The 21,440-nt window shown below is 43.2% G+C and overlaps 2 protein-coding genes and 1 non-coding gene across 3 annotated transcripts; all 3 read left to right on the top strand.

Moving 5' to 3' along the window:
• The first annotated feature begins 4,760 nt into the window (after nt 1-4,760).
• TRNAD-GUC (transfer RNA aspartic acid (anticodon GUC)) lies at nt 4,761-4,834 on the top strand. Its single transcript has one exon. It is a non-coding gene; the product is annotated as a tRNA-Asp (tRNA).
• Nucleotides 4,835-18,029: 13,195 nt separating this feature from the next.
• LOC120966617 (small ribosomal subunit protein uS7m) lies at nt 18,030-18,856 on the top strand. The gene is given in 1 exon segment (XM_040392917.3): nt 18,030-18,856. A coding segment is annotated over 1 exon segment (447 nt). The 3' UTR covers nt 18,477-18,856.
• A 1,436-nt stretch (nt 18,857-20,292) lies between these two features.
• Nucleotides 20,293-20,796, top strand: LOC141032617 (fatty acyl-CoA reductase 2, chloroplastic-like). Its single transcript, XM_073506241.1, has 3 exons — nt 20,293-20,313; nt 20,416-20,582; nt 20,679-20,796. Exons 1-3 carry the CDS (start codon nt 20,293-20,295, stop codon nt 20,794-20,796), a joined length of 306 nt encoding a protein of 101 aa, XP_073362342.1.
• Nucleotides 20,797-21,440: the final 644 nt, after the last annotated feature.

Below are 21,440 nucleotides of genomic sequence, written 5' to 3' on the forward strand. Positions count from 1 at the left end.
GAGAGAAAGAAACAACTTCCTGATTCCAGTTTCTTTCATTTATACCTACGATATCCACGCTAAAGATGAAAACTTTTGCAGTTCATATCAGCCTGAATGAGGAAGTAGAGTCAGTATCGTCCATAAACTGGGCCGAAGATCTGACAGAGGTTGACTTGCTGGCTTGTGAGTTGCCAGCTCCGTAGTTGATTTCTAACCAGAGGATAGTGACAACCAATATTCCTATTCCTACTTGTGTGCTTGTTTGCTATTCTTCCTGTTCCTGTTACGAGACGACCTCGGCTCAAGCTGACCCCACACCGAAAGTCGTCAAGCAGTCTTGGGCTCCATCAATCAGTGAGGAGGAAACCAAAACCTGTTGGAGTTTCCCACCATCACCTTGCCTAGATCCGGGGGTTCATACCCTCCGGTAGCAGAGATGTAAGTCGCAAAGGCTACTTGCCTGTCGAGGGGGGAGAACTACCTAGTATCAAATTCACAAAGCAGCACATTTAGTAGTTGACATCTTTCTTTCTCGTTTTCATCGGAAAGGAGAGTTTTCACGTTAAGCAAGAAGAGCTACGAGGTGGAGGGCTATTTCACCGACCGTCACTTCTCCTTTGTATCTGCCGAAGACGGAAGTAGCCCAACGACAGGCTTGTGTGGAGTTGAATGACAACACGCAGAGGTCTTTTGGCGAAACTGGGGGCTCTTTGTCTAAAGAAAGGGCAAAGTCAACAGGCCAATCCCAGTTTCAGAATTGGAAGAAGCAGTAGGAGGTTCACCATCAGAAAGGCATGGGACAACAAACTCTCTTAAAGCTTTCTTCGAATAAGTCTTTCGCTTGACTTGGCTCAATGGCTTTAGTTCAGTAAATGCTTTCGTATGAAGCTTGATTCAAGTCTAGTCTCATGCAGTGAAGATCGTCAAGCAATCATTGCTCGTCTCTCCGAAACCTATTGATAAGGAACGCGTTCAAGTGTATGGAATAATCAAACCTTTCACGTATTTGTTAACATAGCGTTGGACGATTGATTCCTCTCTTTCTCCATGCCTGCTTCCCATAACTGGCCTTACTAAAACTTACGAAATGGTAATTTGACCTAAATTTCCGGTTAACTGCTGACTTTCTTTGCTAGCTCACCCGAAACTCTGTCTTCAGGAGGAAAGCTTGCGTGAGTACCTTACTTGAAAACAAACCGCTTGAGCTGTAACCGAAACAGAAAGGTTTGATGAGCCGCTGCTTGCTCTCTAACTGCTCTTACCGCTTCTTCTTCTTGACCTCTGCTCACTGCTGCCAATGCTGTGACTGCCGCCCCTATCTCTAAAGTTGCAGATTACAGCTCCTGATTCAAGCAGTTTTTTTCTGAAGTATGAGTCTTGTTTGTGACATTCAACTCCAGAATGAACATTCAAAGGAAAAGTAGTATGGGACGTTGCTTGCTATTACTGACTGCGGCTGCCGACCGAAGAACTGAGGATCTTCAATATATGTTTGAGTGCTCTTGCGAAAGAAAATAATTTCGAATGCAAAAATGACTTCAAAAATAGGATAGGATCGCGGATTCCATATATTTTTATAGAAATAAAGATACTGTATTCCATTTAATGCCTTCTTGCCTGCCTTCAGTTCATGCCTTCAGGCCGGCCTGCTCTTGCCTATGAATGAGATGCCTACTTCCCATTAAGTCAAAATACCTCATAGACATACATATTTTTAAGAATACTTAGTTAGTTAAAGAGAAAGATGGCTTTTGACAATTTTTTTAGTCCCCTCGTTCCCGAGCAAGAAAACGGATGCGCTAACGCGCAACGGCTTTCGCGCTAGTTGCTCAATCCGTTGCTTGTTCGGAAGAATCCGCAAATGAATATTCTTTATTTCCTCTCGGACAGGCCCTCCTTTTTCATTCAAATGTACATCTTTTTCGGTAATGATCATCTACAACTGAAAGACTGACGTCTTCCTCTACTCGATCCTTAGTTATACAATCTCCCTCCACCTCAATTTTTATGATCCTCATAGCCTTTTTTATTCGCGTCCTCCCCCTGGATCTATTCCTGCCGCGTCCACGTCCTCTGCCTCCAGCAACTAGAGCTGCATCATCTTGTTCACTATTGAGAATAGGCCTCTTCTCACACCGTACCAGTTCTTTTTGCAGTTGAATCTTCCCGTTCTGGCTTATTGAGTGTATAGATTCTTTTTGAAATGCAATCTATTACCACGTCACTCTTCTCATAACATATCCTGTTCTCCTCACTTTGATTCTGGATTCACCGGTTGATTTAAGACGGGGTTCTATGCTTTCTAGCCCCATTTGACAAAAGTGAGCTTCCCCTATCTCTTTTGTAGGAATCAGATAGCAATGCTCATTCGTGAATAGCATTTCATGCTTCCGCTACTTCGTCGGAGAGATCCATGGAAACTCAAAAAAGAAAAGCGGACGGCATTGTTCATACGATAGCCGGAAAAGTAAGTTCTCCCGCCGGCTATTCAAAAAAGAAAGACTTACTTATTCATAAACTTCCTTTTATCGAGCATAATAGCTCTTATACGCTTGTATAGAGGAGTATAAAACAATGTATATATATATATAGGTGTTTAGTATCCTACAAAAACATTAACATCCAAAGCACCGTAAGCTTGCTTTCTCTCCCGCTGACAGACAAAGAAAAGGTTTTTTTAGACTTTTCTATGGTAGGCCTACGCTAGTGGAATATCTTTTTTGTTTGTATTCTTGCTTAACTCTCTCTATTCTTTGCTTAAGCTATCGTGTCGTGTAGATGGATGGCATCTCCCTATTCCCACATGCTCGGATATGATTAATGCATGGAAGCTAAGGAATTGGGTCATTCTTCAGCCCAAGATGCAAGCATTTGGACTCCATCCGAATATGGCAGTTGAACTCTTATAATAGGCCTGGCTCTGGAAAATGGGCTTATCTTGGGCAAAAAAACACAAATAAAGAAGAGCTTCTTGTTTCCAAGCGGAACTTTAATGGGCTGCTAGCAGATTTGTTTTGGATGGCAAGTTAACACCGTGGGTATGCTTGCCTTTCACTCGCTCTGGCACATTTTGGCAGAACGTCAACGTTATATGTAGTGGAATTCTAGAGGTAAGTTAATGTTTCCAAAAATCCAAATGGAAAAGGATTTGCAAAAATATGTAGATTAGAAGCTACTATCTCCAGTTTTATGAGAGAAAGAAGAGGAAGAATCGGCGAACATCCTAAAAAATGGTACTTTTGTCTCAATCCGATCAAAAACAAACATATTCTATTGTGTGTTGACCACTGGGAAACGAATGGATTAAGATGAAGACGGATGGTTCAATTAGCGAGCATGGGAAGGCTTGTGGAGGTTTTGCAATAAAAAGGGGATATATGTGTTCTCTCAAGCAGTTAAGAACAAGACCATACTCGAAGTCGAGCTCTTTTGCATCTGAACATGTATTCAAATAGTAGCCGAAAAGGAGTGTCAGAGGATTTGGATTGATTCGGATTCCCTAACGTAAGACATGGTCTACTCTCAAGATCCCAAAGTCCGCAGCTAAGGAAAGCCCCTTCTTCATAAGATCAAGAAAGTACGAGCGTCTTTCGAAGATTGGAAAATCTCCCATACTTGGAGAGAAGCAAACCAACCGGCCGATTTGCAATTGACTATGCTTAGTAGTTGACATCTTTGGTCTTCACATTTTCCCTTCCATTTGTAAAGTTAGTAGAAGAGGACAGATCCGGTAAATTGACGAATGTCAATCTTCATTTTTGTAGATTAATACACTGGTAGGGGTCGATCAGGCAAATCCCAAAGCTGACCCCCGAACAGCTGCCGGACTGATCTACTGATCTTCTCTCTCTTCAAAATAACGGAACCTTCTCAAAGACTCCCTTTGCACTGAGAACACAATTTAGAACCCTCCTTCTCACAAGAAGGCAAACCTTGTACGTTGATCGAATCTTCTTTCGCATCCAGAAGAGAGGCTGTGGGCTATCCGAGAGAGTGGTTCAGGTGACTACCGGAGTCATTGATTAAGCAGGTCAGATGGGCTTAGTAGGGCTCGAACCTACAATATCACCGTTATGAGTGGTACGTTTCAACCAATTAAACTATAAGCCCAATCGGATCTCTACATGCCGGGAAGAGCGGACAGAAAGAGGAGACCTTTGCTCTATCTCCTTCTTCCTCTTCCCGGGGCCCCGGAGGGGTTCTTTGGCAAGCCCTATCAAAGAAGCTAAGTGACTTTCGTCACTCAAGTAGTGAGTTTGAGAGTGACCGTTAGGGCGACCACTTGTACTTCTAGGCCTTGGCGACCTATATGTTACGCAACACAGCTTCACTCGATTCAGTAAATCAATAGTTCAAACCAGCCCACTAATAGCTTCACAGCTTCACTCAAGGTTCATAGGAAGGGGGAACCCAGACATAGTGGGATGTAGGCTTCAGTTGTTTTGGTACCTTTTCACTACGTCTTATTATTTGTTTTGTAACCGGCTTTTCACTGGCAGATCAGTAGGCCTTTTAGAAGGCGAACAAACGAAAGTTCTCTGCGGGCGCTAGCGCTATCTTGTTCGCTTTTGTCAACTGAAGTCGCGCGTAGCGCCAACTAACTGATAGCTGATAGAGCGCGGAGCCCCTTCTCTAATCAAGCAGAGCCATTTCTTTCTACTGTCGTCAGAAGAAAAAGAAAAGTACTAAAGGCGAAGGGCATTCTGTTGTACAGCTACTTTGGTATAGTTACAAAGGTAACTGGTAGGTGACTGTTGAATCGATAGTAGTTACGAAAGGGGGAAATAGCTCAGTTGGTTAGAGTGCTGGTCTGTCACGCAAGAAGTCGCGGGTTCGAACCCCGTTTTCCCCGCCCGATCTTCCTCTTCCTGCCCGACTCATTTTGAAAACACTGGAAGCTGTTGATCCCAGCGTAGCATTCAAGACAATTGTTCCTTCTTCGGTCTCCCTCCACCCCCTTCGTTTCTTGTGGGTCTCACCGCAGGCACTTACTTAATGAATGAGTGAAGATCTTCCTTCCCCCCTTGTGTCTTACCAAGGACCGAGTTCCCACTTGTGGCAAAAAAAAGTATACCATCCCACCCGGCCTAACCCGGGGGGTTAAGGTTCCTCTCGGAGACTGCCAGTCTACAAGAAGCTGGCAGAGCTTTAGCCATTGGACCACATCCATCCATCCTCCTACCTAAAGACACCTTTTCTTGTTCGTTCTTCGAATTACGCTAGTGGAGAGTAATTCCTTCCGGCTAATGAAGATACTACCCCAGTCTTCCCATTCATTCCCAGTGGATCCTTCTTATCCCTTTTCATTGAACGAACCAAGTTCACCTATACGATTCTGCAGAGTCTACTTGAGCTGACTGTGCATATGAAGAACCCCAGTGGTAAATGAAACTTTTGTTCATTGACTACATTGCCTGGTTTTGATAATGCGCAGGACCCGTGCAGCGGCGGCTGCTTCCCTCCATATACCGTGGAAAATTTTCGTTACCACTGGGTTTAGCTTGGTGCATATGAGGATCCTTTGTGGTTTGAATAATAGGCTCTGGTCTCGATATTGGGCTATGGGCTGATTGCTTTCTGTATGAGCCTCTTGTGATTGGGCTCTCGTGGGCGGATTACCCGATGTGTACTCATCTTCCAACAAAGAGGAGAAGACATAACCAGAAGAGTTGTGAGAAATAAGTCAATTTATCAAGTTGAGGCATTTCGATTTGGATTTCAAATAAGAAAGACAGAAAAAGACTCCTGCGCCCTCGAGAGCATTCTCTTTCACTTGCATTTCTTCCTGAAGTTGGCTCGAAGACCTGTCCAGCCTTGATTTTCCCAGTTATTACTCGAGCGCGCTGAGGCAACTCTGAACTAAGCTCAGGGGAGGGTAGTAGGTATGCTTCAAACCCTCCGGCACCTTGAAGAACGATGGCACTAGATCGGGAAAGATGAATGACCAATGAGGACAGGACAATGGGGGAAGTTGGTAATACAGAATCCTCCCTTCTTCTTTGCTTTCTTGCCTGAAAAAATCCAAAACTAACCATTGGAACCTCATGGGCTACCGAGTTAGGAGATTCATTTTATTTATTATTTTTACTTTTTTTACTAAGTTATTCTAAAAGATAAGAGCTAACCGACCATCCTGATTGAATGTTTGAGTACTCGGAGTCTCTCGTAAGTATGGAAAGAAAGTCTCTTCTTTCCACAACTCCTAAATTTCCCATCAGCCTATCCAATCTAATTCCAGACAGAGTCAGTAGACCTTACTTTAGTGTAGGCAGTGTCAGATAATTAGGAAGTCTTGATAGTCTTTCGTATAATCTCTTCTTCAATCCTAGGAGCAAAAAAGGAATGTCCTTAGGGACCTTTGGATACCAAGATTTCCGACCTCTTACTTTCGTAGTTATGAATTGCGGAATAGAATCAATTATGAAATTCATAAGTATATATCCCTCATCCCTATTGGTATCGGTTTGGGCCACTACCCAGAACCCTGCCAGAGCCCTATTTTTAAGAAGAAATTGACATTCTTTTTTACAACTAGAACTATAGTAAAATCCAGTATCGATAGGCCTAGTTCTTTTCCTTTGCTTATGCAGGGCAAGAATTTGTCGAGTTCAATCAGTACAATAAGAAATCCTAAGTATTTTTTTGGTCAGGCGACACCCATATTCGAACTGGGGATAAAGGATTTGCAGTCCCCTGCCTTACCGCTTGGCCATGCCGCCAAATCCGATCCAAAATCGAGCAAAATCTTATTCATCCACATTATTTTACTAATTTTTATTCATAGGAGGGGATTATTAAACCCTTTTTGATTTTTTAGATCGTTGAATCCCTTTGTACTTATCCCTTTCCAATCCCTTTTAATAAATTCATTCCTGTTTTTTATTGGACCCAGTTTTATTCTCTTCGATTGATTGTATCTCAAAACACACATTGCTTAAATACCTTCTCTTTCTATTGAAAAGAGAAAGGATTTCCAGTCACAGACTGCCAAATTGAGGAAAAATTGGAACCATTAACTATATTATTTGTTATTTTGATATTTTCTATTTGTTAGTAGTGAACGGTTCTAAAATGGGTATTGTATCCCAAATAGTGTTTCCTTAATGGCATAACAAAATCAAATTGATTTACGGCTAATCAGTATCAATTAAAAAAAGAGAATTATGATATTGATATAGTGTGACCTGACCCCTGTTGCTCCAAGTGAAATTCTTTCTAGGGTTCTTAAAGATATTCTCCATTTTTTCCCTTTCCCTACAATAAAGTATAGTCTTAAGGCTAGCACGCAACATTCCTCGCTTATGATAATCTAAGGCCAAAAAGAAAGAAGGCTCACACCATAATAATACATACCCTTTTTCCTCGATCGTCAAGGTCATGGATTTGGATCGATTTCGGTTTTACGGGCTTCTACATTGTTAAGAAAAGTACTCGGCATTGGAAAGCATCACATTCTGGCCACACACAAAAGAAGTCGGTGGAAGGTATGGAATTTCTCGGCTGAAGGTCAGAAAGAAAGCAATCGCCAGTGCTCTCGGTTCCAGCAACGAGTCTTTTCTCTGAGAATTAAGGAAAACAAACTAACCTTGTCTGTCTATGTTCACCTTGACATGAAAGACTCTTTTCCTAACCTGGCTGTTCTACCTGGCTAGTTCACTTCACATTTCGAGGGATCCTAGATTGGAGTTCACTTGTCTATGAGTGTCCGAACAGCTTCAGATCCTTCCAAGGCGCAGGGTTTCTCTCTCCATTCACTTTGAGCTGGGTTTCTTGTGATCTTTTTAGTAGTTTTTCCCTCCAATTTTATGGTAAATTAAGTCTTGCACAGCTGTCCCCAAGGATGTCCATTCCATTTGGCAGGGACTCCATCTCGCATTCGATCTTCCTCCTTTCCCTGAAAGAGTCGAGGTCTCTCTGGACTTCTCTTTTGCCTTTCTCCCAGATTCAGAAAAAGGGAGGAAGAGGGCCTCTCGATGGGAGTGATTCCCCGAAAATAGATCGTTCCCAGCATCCTCGAGTTCGTAGTCAAACTCACCTTCATCCACCTTTCATGGACTGGCGCGGGCAAGCGCCGATGTCTGGAGCAGGAGATGGAAGCTTGGGTTGAGGAGGCTGTCAACGAGTCATCAAAGGCGATAGATTGGTTATATTCGGATTCGTTTGATTTTGATTTTCTTTTTTTTGGTTGTGAGAGGTCTGAGTCCATAGCTGGGGAAGAGTCATCAGATGACAATTGAAGTAGGGGTCTGCCTCTTTCAAAGGGAAGCAAGAGTCTCATAGGGAAGGAGATCCTGCACAGACCAATCCCAATCAGGAAGAGAGTCTTGTTGTCAATGAAAGCAATTTTTCTATGTCACATATCTGCCTATCTCGTGTTGTGAGCTATAAAGTACCCACCAGGGGGGTGGACCAAGAAAGAGGCAGGCGATTGGGTCCTTTCCATCCTCTGTGATGTCAGTCTCTTTGTCATTCTTTCACCCTTGCTGAGTAGTGAAGTGAGCATACTCAAGATCCAATTCATCAATCATTTGAGTTGGTACGAACATAGGAATCCAGACTCCGCTTGATTCGACCTTCAGTTTCGACCTTCATCAGTCAGTAAAAAGAAGAAGGACCCACTTATTCCACTCGGAGAGACCGAACCAGGCAACAAAAAAAAGAAAAACTGAAGGAAGTTCTCTTTCCATTCCAACTAAACTAAGTGAAAAAGGGGGAGAGCAAAACAGAAACACGGGAACAAAGAAACTATGTCCAAACCAACGAGTCCTTTGGTCGACTCTAAAGAATGTATCGGGAGTTGGGAGTTAGCCATCTCATAGGAGTGATAGCTGGGTTTTTCACGGAGTTTCTTCGTACGATTGAAAAAAAGAGTGCTCTAGGTCGGAGAAAACAAGAAGATTGTTCACCAGTCTGTCTCCCAACCTCTTTAAAGTAGCTACCTACCGTGATCTGGTCTTGGGACAGCATTGGCACCCCCGTTTGCTGGATCTTCTAGGCACTCTAAAGTGCTTCCACGAGAGACAGATGGACTTTGAGTTATAGATGGAGAAGAGCCTTTAGAGGATCAAGAGTGATTCCTCAATAAAACAAATGGGATTTTGAGGGAGGGCTGAACGCGATGTACTGAAGGGTTCGCTTTCGCTGATCGGCGCCAGTCTTTCCTGCTATGAATTTCCCAGGTCGGGAGGGGCCCTTTCCTTCTACCTTACTGAACCCATTCACCAATGATTGGATCACTCAAAGCTAAAGACCAATTCCTTCCTTTTAGGTGGTCTAGGTGGCTGGGATACTATGCCCTTCTTTTTAGAGGCTCAAAGACGAGTTCTTTTAAGGAAGCAAAAGAACCCATGTGTCTCGGATGAAGTCTACCCTCTTTTTGTGCCGGGAAGAAGAATGAGATCCAACTCAAAGTCAAGGAAAGCGTCCTAGACCACTGACTTTTGATGGAAGGCTTCTGAACATGGATTGGTCTGATAAAGCCAATTTTTCGGCGAATCAAATATTTTCTGAGAGCACTAGACCTTCTCTCTTTCAGGATTGATTCCCACTCACTACCTGATAGCAGGCTTGGCCCATGAGACCTATTGTCTTATTGTACTGGCTCACTTCACTACTTTGGAGGATGGGTTTTCCCCCTTTTTGGTTCGCAAACACTCTAACCCATCGAGAAGCTCCATCCAAATTGGAGTTGATGTGAGCACTTCCCCAGAGGCAGAGGCTTTTTCTACAAAAGGGTGGGAGCATAAAATGTAGGTGAGTCAATTGCGTGTGGCCTTCAAGTATTTTGTATTGTAACAATATTAGATTGGCATCCAAACAAAGGTGCATGTACGGTTCCTAAGGGATACAATTTTGTCCTAATCATCGAGAAAGATGAAATAAGTTGATAGCGCGATCTCGTACTAACACATACTCTCTAAATATTGAAGAACTTGCATGCGGCCTTCAAGCCACAACCGCGGTATGAGTTCTGATCTCAGACTTTGGTTTGGGGGCTGCTGGCCCCTTCGCGTCGACAAGGAAACTGTGGACGACAATGGGTTTAGAATTAGAATAAAATGAAGACCCTATCGAACAAATAGAGGAAAGGGTGGAAAGGGGAAAAAGTAAAGTCTAAGCGACATATGGCACGAAAAGGAAATCCAATTTCGGTAAGACTTGATCTGAATCGTAGTTCAGATCCAAGTCGGTTCAGTGAGGGCGACCGCGAAAGTCACCGAATGGGTTCGGTCCGTATTTTCCTGATCTTTGTTTGTCCCCCCAAAAAAGGCGTGAGAGGACGTTGCAGATGTCCGGGACGGACACGACTTCTTCTAACGCTAGAAGACCACAGGAAGAAACCCGGGACCAGAGCATGTCGTGAAATACGCACACGGGGCGGGCGTGCTCCGACCGTGTCTCTGGGGCACAGTTGAACGTAGATATCATGAACGCGAGGATAAGGATACCAGGCCGAGAAACCCGAGCAAGTACTCCCCTAATGTGCCGATCTCTAGCGCATCCAGGGCCCTGGCGCACAGCTCTGCTGGAGAGGCCGTCACTGATGTGAAAAGTGCGTCTGCGGTTCGGATAGACTGATTGTGCGAACGCCTAGCCCCAGGAATCAATAAAAAACAAGTGCTAAGTTTCATTTCAGATCAGTGAATAAACCAAAAAAGAGACCTTTCTCGCTCGATGCCACACTATGCTCCGCTTCAACAAATGAGAGTTTTCGGTGGAACCGGTGAACCACGCGAGCTGGTTAGATGCGTGGGGCAGAGGGCTCGTAGTACCTGATAGCACAGCTATGCAGTGGAAGGGAAGGAGCCTAAATCGACCCCCTTCTTTCTTTTTTATTCAAAGACACAAAAGCAAGCACAGTACAAAGAGATTGGACTCTCGGATGAGACTAAGCAGCTACCGTTCCGACGCGCCCCTGGCCCTATCTTGATTCAAACCGAAAACCCTCTCTAAGGTGGAGCCTAGTTGAAGCTGTCATTCAAAGAAGAAATGGGAATCCAAATCCACTTTGAGGGATATAGATGAAGTCTTGCTCAGTAAAGAGAGTTGTAGATTCATAGAAGAGAATCAGAGTACGCGCGCTACAAAAGGCAGCTAGCCAATGAAAGTAAGTGTAAAGAATATAGTACTTTTGTACTGACCCCGGAGGGGCCCCCGGTTGTTTTGGCACGCCCTACCCCAACGTTAGACTATTGCCTTTTTAGCCTACGCTTGCTGCTTGCAGCATGGATTCGATAGATCTATCGAATCCATGCTTCCCCCACCTCGAAGCGAGACTCTATCCAGATCTCAAAGAATAACGAGCTAGGCGGCCGGCGGGCAAAGAAAGGGGGCGGGGCATTTACTTGAAAATGACAACTGCCTGTTCCAGCAGCGGGGGCCTTGCACGAAAGCAAACCTACGATTAAGTAGCAGTTGCTTTCGCTGATGGGCCCAGTGAGGGGGGCATTGTCCCTCAGTTCTTACCAACCTCAGGTGTGTACATCTAACTTATTATCATCTTTTTTCACGCAAGCCTGACCTCAGCTGTCCATTTCTTATTCATTCAGGGCGCCCCTAGTGGACTTGGCGGTGATCCTTTCTCAAACCAGAACAACTCTGAACGTTAGGGAAAATAAGGGAAGACCACCTGAGCGAACCGACCGAAGGGACTTTACTTATCCGAACCGAACGTTAGCGACTTAAGCTAAGCCTATCACGAGCTGCGTTGCTGCTTGATCGGCAGGGAGGAAGATCTCAAAGTATGGGGCAAAGGATCAAGCGCTTTGACTTTGCTTTGTCCCCCGGGATCCACCACAGGTTGGGTTTGAGAGCCGTGTGATGGGTGACTATCTAGCACGGTTCAGAGAGCACGTGTATGTAGTCTGCGCTGGTGAATGGATGCCCCCGCCACAAAAAGAAGCGGCTCTTCCCACGGCTCTGTCACCATTGACTCTATTTATTATTATGGTAAATCATTGTATCAAGATGTCAATCTTAGATCTTATTTTAGTTCGATACGTCCACCTACGAAACTCGCCCTTGGCTTTCGTCTCGGTAGGTGTATTATTCTATATTTTCCCAAAAGGACATTCATTCATTTCTTTCTTCCCGGGCGATCACCATGACTAAAACGAAAAAAAGACAAGAAATCAAGACCCGTACTACAGGAAAAGGGCTGGTGGACAACATTTGGGAAAGTCGGGCCGATCGGGTGTCTTCATTCAAGCGAGGGTACAGAGGAAGAACGAAACGAAGAGAGAGGCCGGGGGGCAGGGAAAAGAGTCGAGTCGATCGACCGGGAGAAGCAAAACGAAATCCGGATTTGGCCGAAAAAGATGCAACATTATGGATACCATGACCGATCACCATCGAGAAAGAAGAATTTTGATAAATCACTTCAGGTGAGCAGGGCCTTCAAGTGGCCTCAATACGCCGGGGTTGTAAATGACATACCTTTCCTCATGGGAAATGCCGCCTCCTTACTAAAAAGGAATAGAATCAAGTTATTTTTACCAAAGAAGTCACGCTCTGACGGCCCGACGAGTCATCTACTAAAAAGGACCCTCCCCGTTGTGCGCCCCTCCTTGAATTATTCGGTCATGCAATACTTTTTTAATACTAAGAATAAAATGCATTTCGACCCCGTCCTAGTTCTCAATCATTTCGTGGCCGTGGGTGTGGCTGAACCATCTACGATGGGGGGAGCGAAGGGAGGAAGCTTAGATAAGAGAATACGCTCTCGCATCGCTTTTTTTAGAAAGCTCTACCAGCGAGAAAAAGTGTTTGGCCCGAGCCAAAAAGAGGTTGATCCACTTCATTCGCCAAGCGAATGATCTTCGCTTCGCGAGAACAACAAAAACCACCATATCGCTCTTTCCTTTCTTCGGTGCTACCTTCTTTTTTCCAAGGGATGGGGTTGGGGTGTATAATAACCCTTTTTTGAGTATGCCCGAAAACAACTCCTAGCTCAATTTAGGATCAAATGTAGGAACCTCATGGGTAAGGATAAGGTAATGGAATTGATAGAGAAATTCATAGACCTAGGTAGGATAGGAAAATTGATAAACAGAATAGAGATGATGATAGAGATCATACTGAGAAAGAGGATAATTCCGTACGGGTACAACTCTTATTTGAACGAAGTGCAAAAAATGCGATCTTTTTTGTCTAATAGAACAAACACTAATACCTTAATTGAGTCGGTAAAGATCAAATCTGTTTATCAAAGTGCTTCTCTGATTGCTCAAGACATCTCTTTTCAACTGAGGAACAATCCAATCTCATTTCGTTCCATTTTTAGTAAAATAGTGAAGGATATTCCATTAATAATGCCAAAAGGGGTGGAGGGGATACGCATTTGTTGTTCTGGTCGATTAGGGGGTGCGGAAATAGGTAGAACTGAATGCGGAAAGTATGGAAAAACATCTTGTAATGTATTTAACCAGAAAATAAATTATGCTCCCGTGGTAGTATCTATCGTAACGGAATTTCAGGTGCCAAAGTGCGGATCTCATATAGTCAAAATAAGAAGGGACGTGCTATATCCGAAACGTACGAAATATAGTAAATATTTTAAATGCAGATGTAGTAGGGGTCGCGAACCGGATGGTACACAACTTGGTTTTGGAAGATATGGCACCAAAAGTTGTAGAGCTGGTCGTCTTTCATATCGAGCCATTGAAGCAGCGCGTCAGGCTACAATCAGACAATTCCATCGTGCTATGAGCGGACAATTCCAAAGAAATTGTAAGATATGGGTAAGAGTCTCGCAGATCTTCCTATTACGGGGAAACCCGCAGAAGTTCGAATGGGAAGAGGAAAAGGAAATCCGACGGGTTGGATTGCTCGTGTGTCCACGGGACAAATCCCATTTGAAATGGATGGTGTGAGTTTGTCAAATGCTCGACAAGCCGCTAGATTAGCGGCGCATAAACCATGTTCGTCAACCAAGTTTGTTCAGTGGTCGTAACGTAATTGGTTAGTGGGGAAAAACCGGGCCGGGACTCAAAAGAATTTGGCGAAGTGTTTGTTCCTGAACGAGGGAAGTGGAAAGACAAAGAGGGATAGGGAGCTTGCCTCCTTCTTTTTTGTAATCTCCGAAATTGTACGACGACCCTTCTTGTTCCAGGCATACGACCCTGAGACGTGACGGTGTCACTTTTCCGGCCCGGTAAAGTGACAGTTATATAAATAAGAATAAGAAAGAGAAGCGTGATGTTGTCGTGTTGTCAGCAATCAAATTATCGTAAATAGATAGTACGGTTGCGTTGTTTCAATTTCTGTTCGTACTCTGATTGCTGTGGCTGCAGCTCGATCTTGGCAAATCTCTCAAATGGATGTAAAAAATGCTTTCCTTCATGGTGATATACATGAGTTTTTTCTATATGCAGCCACCTCTGGGTATTGAAGTTCCTGATGGTCATGTTTGTCGCCTTCGAAAGGCCCTCTATGGGAAAAAAGCAACCACCTCGTGCTTGGTTTGAGCGGTTCAGCTCTGTGGTTCAAGCTGCTGGTTTCTCTTCTAGTGAGCATGACCCTGCACTTTTCACTCATACATCTGACCGCGGTCGTACCTTGCTTCTTCTCTATGTTGATGATATGTTGATCACTGGAGATGATCAGAAGTACATTGCTTTTGTGAAGAAAAAGTTGAGTGAGCAATTCAAGATGTCAGATTGATTTTCTCTCAGTTATTTTCTGGGAATTGAGGTTGATCAAACTAATGATGGTTCCTATCTCTCTCAACATCGCTATACTCAGGATTTGATCTCACGCTCAGGTCTTACTGATACACACACTGCCGCTACACCCATGGAGCTCCATCTCCAATTGCGCCCTAGTGCTGGTACTCCTCTTGAGGGATACCACTCGCTATCGTCATCTTGTAGGCAGCCTTGTGTACCTCACTGTGACCCGGCCTGACATTGCTCATGCAGTCCACATTGTCAGTCAGTTTGTCAGTGGTTACTTGAGGGAGATGCAAATACTTCATTCTTCCATAGTGCTGCCAATGGAAGACACATAAAATGTAATATTGCTTCTTTGGAACATGAAGGAAATGTTGTACAAGATGAGAAAGAGTTGCAAGAACACATTTCTAGTTACTATAATAGACTATTTGGTTCAAAGGACAGGGGGACATATCTCTTGGTGGAAGCCCCTTGGTCAACAGAGCACATGCTATCAGAACTAGACAATGAAGAGTTGACTAAGCCTTTCACTATGGAGGAAATAGAGTTAGTAGTTAAAGAGATGAAAACCAATACAGCTCCTGGCCCAGATGGCTTACCAGTAATCTTTTAGAAACATTTTGGGAGATGGTTAAAGAGATGGTCAAAAGAATGCTTGATAGCCCGCATGCTGAGGAGTTGCAACTTAGAAGACTTAATTATGGGGTGGTTACTCTGATTCCTAAAACGAAAGATGCTGCAACTATCAAGCAATATCGGCCAATATGTTTATATTATGTTTGTTAGAAAATTGTGACTAAAGTACTGACAAATAGGCTTGAGAGAGTTGCAAATAAGGTGGTGAGTAAGAGTCAGACGACATTTATGAAAAACGGAAATATTTTAGATGGGGTGGTCACTATCCATGAGGTGTTTCATGAGCTTAGGAGGACTAAACAAGAGGGGGTCATACTAAAGCTAGACTTTGAAAAAGCATATGACAGGGTGAATTGGGATTTTTTACAAGAGGTTTTGCTTAAAAAGGGTTTTCTTTAGTGAGAAGTGGAGAGGTTGGATTAAACAAGTGGTAGAAGGAGGTGCAGTGAGAATCAATATTAATGGAGAGGTTGGCCCATATTTTAAGAGCTACAAAGGATTTTTTTCAGGGTGATCTCACCTCTTCTTTTGAATTTGGTGGTGGTCACAGAAAAGGGGGTCACTCAAGTGTACGACATTCTTTGTCCGTCCAGATCGCGGTACATGTTCGGACTGCTCTGGATTGTAGAGGAACGAATTTTAGGCTACTTTAGATGGGGTGAGCTGCACCCATTCTCGGTACGTACAAGGTGGGCACCCATTCTCGGTTACGATGGGAAATCCTATAGGGGTAGAAGTGCTACATGAAAAAATCCACTCTTGCTGTATTAGGAATTGAAAGTAAGTCAACTCCTTCCTCTTAGAGCAACTTGTCGCAGCTGTGACTACTCTTTCTATTTGAATTGAATGTCAGCGAATCACTTGTTTCACTAATGTGACTAGTCTTGACTGCAGGTTTTTTCTTTCTATAGAGAAGTGACTGCGCTAGGGATGCTTATTAAAGGTTTGCTTGGTGGCTTCCTTGCTTGACAGGCTTTCCTTGTTGATTGGCTTGGTCTGCTAGTTCCCGGAAATCACTTCCTCTAAGTCTTAAATAGCAGAACCTACTCTTTCTACAAAGAATGTAGCATACCTAAGAAATGATTTCTCTAACGAGTCAAATCCGTTGTGAAATAAGGAAATGCGCGGATCGCTTCTTCTACCCTTCTCTTATTCGCATTTCCTGCTTACTATTGAAAGAAAAGCTGTTACTGCTGCATATCCCCTTTTTCCTCTAATTCGAGCGAGTAAAGGCGCAACTTCCTCATCTTTGCTTTATAGTTTGATATAATATAGAATTGGATTTTGCTTTCCTTTAAGGAGCTCTAGCTATCTTGCTGATCCACCAGTTCATACTATTAATGAAAGCTCTTTTACCCTGCCCGCGGGTAATCCCTTACTGAGCCTACTCAAGCAATCTCCCATTAGCCGCTCTTTACTTTATAGTCAAGCGATTGTAAACTCCTTATTTAGGCTAGCTACTTTGTTGATTAACAAGATTATCGCATTGGAGCTGTGACAGTTATGTAAACTACTTCTCTAGCAAGTAATGAATCTGAGGTCAAAGCCAATGAGTACGCCGGATGTTGCATTTTCGCAGTGAGGGAAGGTTGGCTTGACAGGCTTCGTTCTGGATGTTGTAATCTCTTCTCATGGTCTTTGTTTGATTTATTATCCCATTGTGAGAATGGCTAGGACTGTGGATCCACACGCCCCCCCTCTAGCCAGTACTTCCCGAGTAGCGCAAGGCTTCTTCGTTGGCAAATAAACGAATTAATGAACTAATTTCCTAATATGACGTGAACTTGAACTAGCATTGATCAAGTCCATGAGCTCATAAGAAGGAGTTCTTCACGTGAGAAAGTCCACGGCTTAGCTTAATTCAATAAAAAAGAAAGTATCCAATCGACTTTAGGAGCGCCATATGTTTCTATTTGAAACGGTAAAGCGAGGCTCGCTATAAGGGTCATAGCTAGTTCAGGATTGGTAGGAAAGTAATACAAATGATTGTAATATGACAACCCCCAGGGGATCTAGCCTTTGTGTTAAGATTAAAAAGAAGAGCCCTCTTTTCATACGACTCGGTGATTCCATTGCTCTATCCGGCCGCAAGATTCGATCGCGTACAACACGAGCACGAGATGGGTTGGGGACCTAGAAATGAGCTATGCTCCAAGAATTGACCCCTGAACTACCTTTACCCGCCTTTTCTTGTAGAATCCATTCCCCCTCTTTTATATATTTAGAATTCTTTTAGGGCTAGTGGAATGAGGCTGGAACCCATCAATATCGCTAAACCGGGAGAGTTTCTTGTGTTGGGTTCAAAGTTTCGCTCTACCAAGGCAAGATATAATATAATATAATATAATATAATATGCATCCAGCTTTAGCTGAATATCGTGAGTGTTCAGCGAAGTATGCTAGCCATTGGCCTTACGTTCAGGATACCCCTTTCTGTCTTTGCGATGTTTAGTTATAAGAGAATGTTGCTCTTCAGAAAACGAGTATAGTGGCCTTCGTCGATGGGACAAACGCTCCAGTGTATGCGTTACAAGGCAACTAGCATTTTGTCATGGAAGTTCGTGAAAGAATGTTCTTGTTTTTCGTTGGAAAAACCAACGCCGACGTCAAGATCAGTCTCCTTTCCTTTCTCTTTTCGGGAGCAGAGCTGAAAAAGATGGACAATAACGATTGCGTAATATCAATTTATCGGCCTCGTCATCGAAAGCGGCTTCCAATTGCTTGGAAATTCTCAGCTATATGGGGGACTTTGATGGTGAGGAAAAAGAATTGATCAAGAAATTGGTAAACTTTCGCATGATCGATGGTGAAAGAACGAGAGTTCGTGCTATTGTTTATAAAACTTTTCACCGCCTAGCTCGAACTGAACGCGATGTAATAAAACTTATGGTTGACGCCGTAGATAATATGAAGCCAATATGCGAAGTGGTCAAACTAGGAGTCGCATGTACTATTTATGATGTTCCTGGGATTGTAGCCAGGGATCGTCAACAAACCTTAGCTATTCGTTGGATCCTTGGAGCAGCTTTCAAATGACGTATAAGCTATAGGATAAGCTTAGAGAAATGTTCATTTGCTGAGATACTGGATGCTTACCGAAAGAGGGGAATTTCACGTAAGAGAAGGGAGAATCTTCATGGACTGGCTTCCACCAATCGAAGTTTCACGCATTTCAGATGGTGGTAAAGTGATACCACATAAGGAGCTCTTCCTCATTCAGTCATACTCAACAAAAGTAAGAAATGTTTGACCCGGATCCTTTTTTCATCTTCGTATAGAAAGAAAATCGGCCTTCCTCATACTCCCCCCTTCATTCATAGAGTTGGAGGAATCCACAAGAGGCCAGCCCGTTCATAATTGCATAAAAGAACCATTCTTTTTATGAAAACTCTTGTTCCAACCTCACCTCAGGTCGAATGAATACGAAAGGGGGATCAATCAAATCAATAAGCCATGAATGAAGAAGTAGTGGGCCTTTCGCCTTATTTCGTTTGACTCGTGGAGCTGAGAAATCTACTTCAAAGAGAGGGAAAGAGTGCTAGTCCGAAAGAACAAGCAAGGGATGAGCGCATGGGACGAAATCTGTTGCGCCCACGCGCATACGTTTTCTTGCTAGGTAATTTCTCAGAAAGTTTTTGTGTTGTTGATTCCTATTCCTAGGTGTTGTGCTTTTTCCCCTATGCCGCCTATTGGTACTAGTGGAGTAGGATTGGCCTGTAATACAGAACCTATAGGTGGTGTAACCTTTCGCTCAATACTCAAATCTACAATCGAAGCATCTGAGGCTGCATCAATCGAGGATACACGACATAAGGAATTGTTAGATCTCCAAACTGAACTTCGCCTTCACCAAGCGTGGGTTTTCACTGGTCCTAACTAAAGGTTGGCAAGCGATCCCCTATTCTGCATCCCGAAGATCAGACGGCCCAGAGCCGGAGCAATCATTCAAGCAAGTTACTCAGCTTGAGTTTTTTAGTCAATTAATAGATTGTGCAGTTTCTTAGTCTTTTGGTCCACGTCTTCATAACTTATAGAAAGGGTTTCTTTCTTTTACAAGATCATGGAAGCTTCAGAAACCATCGGAGATCTTCTAGAAACAAGAAATGTTGCATCAAAGGGTTCAGTGGTCATATCATAGTGAAATCGAGTTTCTTGATTTAGTCGATAACAAATTCCCAACTTAGAAATTCGAAAGGACTAAGATTCTACTTCTTCCTCAAATACTGGGAATGTGGATTCAAGTATGATATCACTATTCCACAGATCTCAAGAAAACGAATTGAACAAGTTTGATGGCTGGAGGAAGATAGGAAATATTCAAACATGTATTGCATTTCATCAATCTCACCCTTTGTTCAGTGCCGCATAAGTACTGACTTCTTGAACAGATACCGGTACCGGTCATGAAGGCTTTGCCCTTCTCAAGTCAAGTGTAGAAGCGAAATCCGTTGAGCAAGAAGCCAGTGATCCCACAACATCAAAGTGATACATATGACATATTGGAAATTAGGCTTAGTTTGTAGCTGTGAATATAGTAATGCACTTATTTATTGATAAATATGTTCTTTCAAGTAGAGCATACTCGGTAGAAAGGAGGTGGCGGAGCTGGGAAGAGGATTATACTTTATCGATTACTTGGACTTAGAGACCAATTATAGAAAGAAGACAGTAGCTGAGTGAGTTTTATTGATGTAGTTTATGAGCAGCTTAACTAGAAAAGCAAGTAGAAGGAATAGAAGAATGAAATGCAGAAATAGGGGAAGGGCGGGTAGCATTTTCAAATGCCAGTTTGAGTGAGACAGTTTCTGTCTGGCCCCCCACTTTTTGGCTGTTCTTCCATTCTGCCTTTGTCTTGCTCTAAGCTACCTAACTTCCTTCCTTTGTTCTTCCATTCTACTTTGTATGATTCTGATCATCAGTTCTTATCGATCCCATTTTAAGGACAAATCCTGATGTTGGTAAAATATACGTGTTGATCAAGGCCAAGGACAATGAAGCAGCCATGAAAAGATTGAAGAACGAGGTATGATGATTACTTCGGACTACTTTTTGTTCTTCATGCAAATGACCATATTTTCCGTCTGCAATACAAGTAGAAGATACTGAGTTGTTCAAATGTTTACAGGAAATCCATGGGAAAAACTACCACAGCTTTGTATTAAGCAAGCAGGTTCGAGTCGTTGGTAATTTCAGGGAAGCCTACATTGGCATTGCTCCTGAGTTAGCCAAAGAGATCGTGGAAGAAGTGGATGTTATCGTAAACTCTGCAGAAAATACCACTTTTGATGAGAGGTTCGTGAAGCTATACTAGTCTTGCACCAAGGATTGCTTCCATTACTAAATGTGTAAGTTCACATTCCATAGCAATAAAAGTATTGCAACTTGCAGGTATGATGTAGCACTAGACATCAACACCGTGGGGCCATTCCGGATAATGAGTTTCGCGCAGCAGTTTCGAAGACTGAAGCTCTTCTTGCAAGTATCAACAGGTCAGAATGCCAAATAAGAGCTTCTTGTGGTCGAAATCAAATGGTAACCTGTTTCTATTAATCTCAAAAGCTTACAAACAAGCTTTAGCAGTATGTTTGCATGTCATGTTTTTGGCCAAACAACATATGTGAATGGGCAGAGGCAAGGTTTGATACTAGAGAAGCCATTTTGCTTAGGGGATACCATAACAAAGGGGATAGGTTCCTTAGATATTTCGGCACATCAGAATACCGTGTTGGATATCGAGGCTGAGATCAAGTTGGCTTTTGACTCCAGAAGGCATTCTTCTGCCTCTGCTTCTGTTACTCAAGAAATGAAAGAGTTAGGTAGTCGAGGTATTCTAGTATTTCCCTGTTACTTTCTCATGTCTGTAGATATGAATACACACATGAAGTATTTGATTTGTGCAATTTATTTATTCATAGGGCCAAATTCTATGGTTGGCAAGACACTTATGTGTTCACAAAGGCCATGGGCGAGATGGTCATCAACTGCATGCGAGGAGAGATACCAGTGGTAACAATCAGGCCAAGTGTCATAGAGAGCACATGGAGGGATCCCTTCCCAGGTTGGATGGAAGGAAACAGGTAAATGCTAAACCGAAATCTGAGGTTGCGGATGTCACATATATATGTGATGCATCCTCGTCTGCTTACCAGA

Source organism: Aegilops tauschii, chromosome 1, assembly GCF_002575655.3.
Source record: "Aegilops tauschii subsp. strangulata cultivar AL8/78 chromosome 1, Aet v6.0, whole genome shotgun sequence".
Lineage (NCBI taxonomy): Eukaryota > Viridiplantae > Streptophyta > Magnoliopsida > Poales > Poaceae > Aegilops > Aegilops tauschii.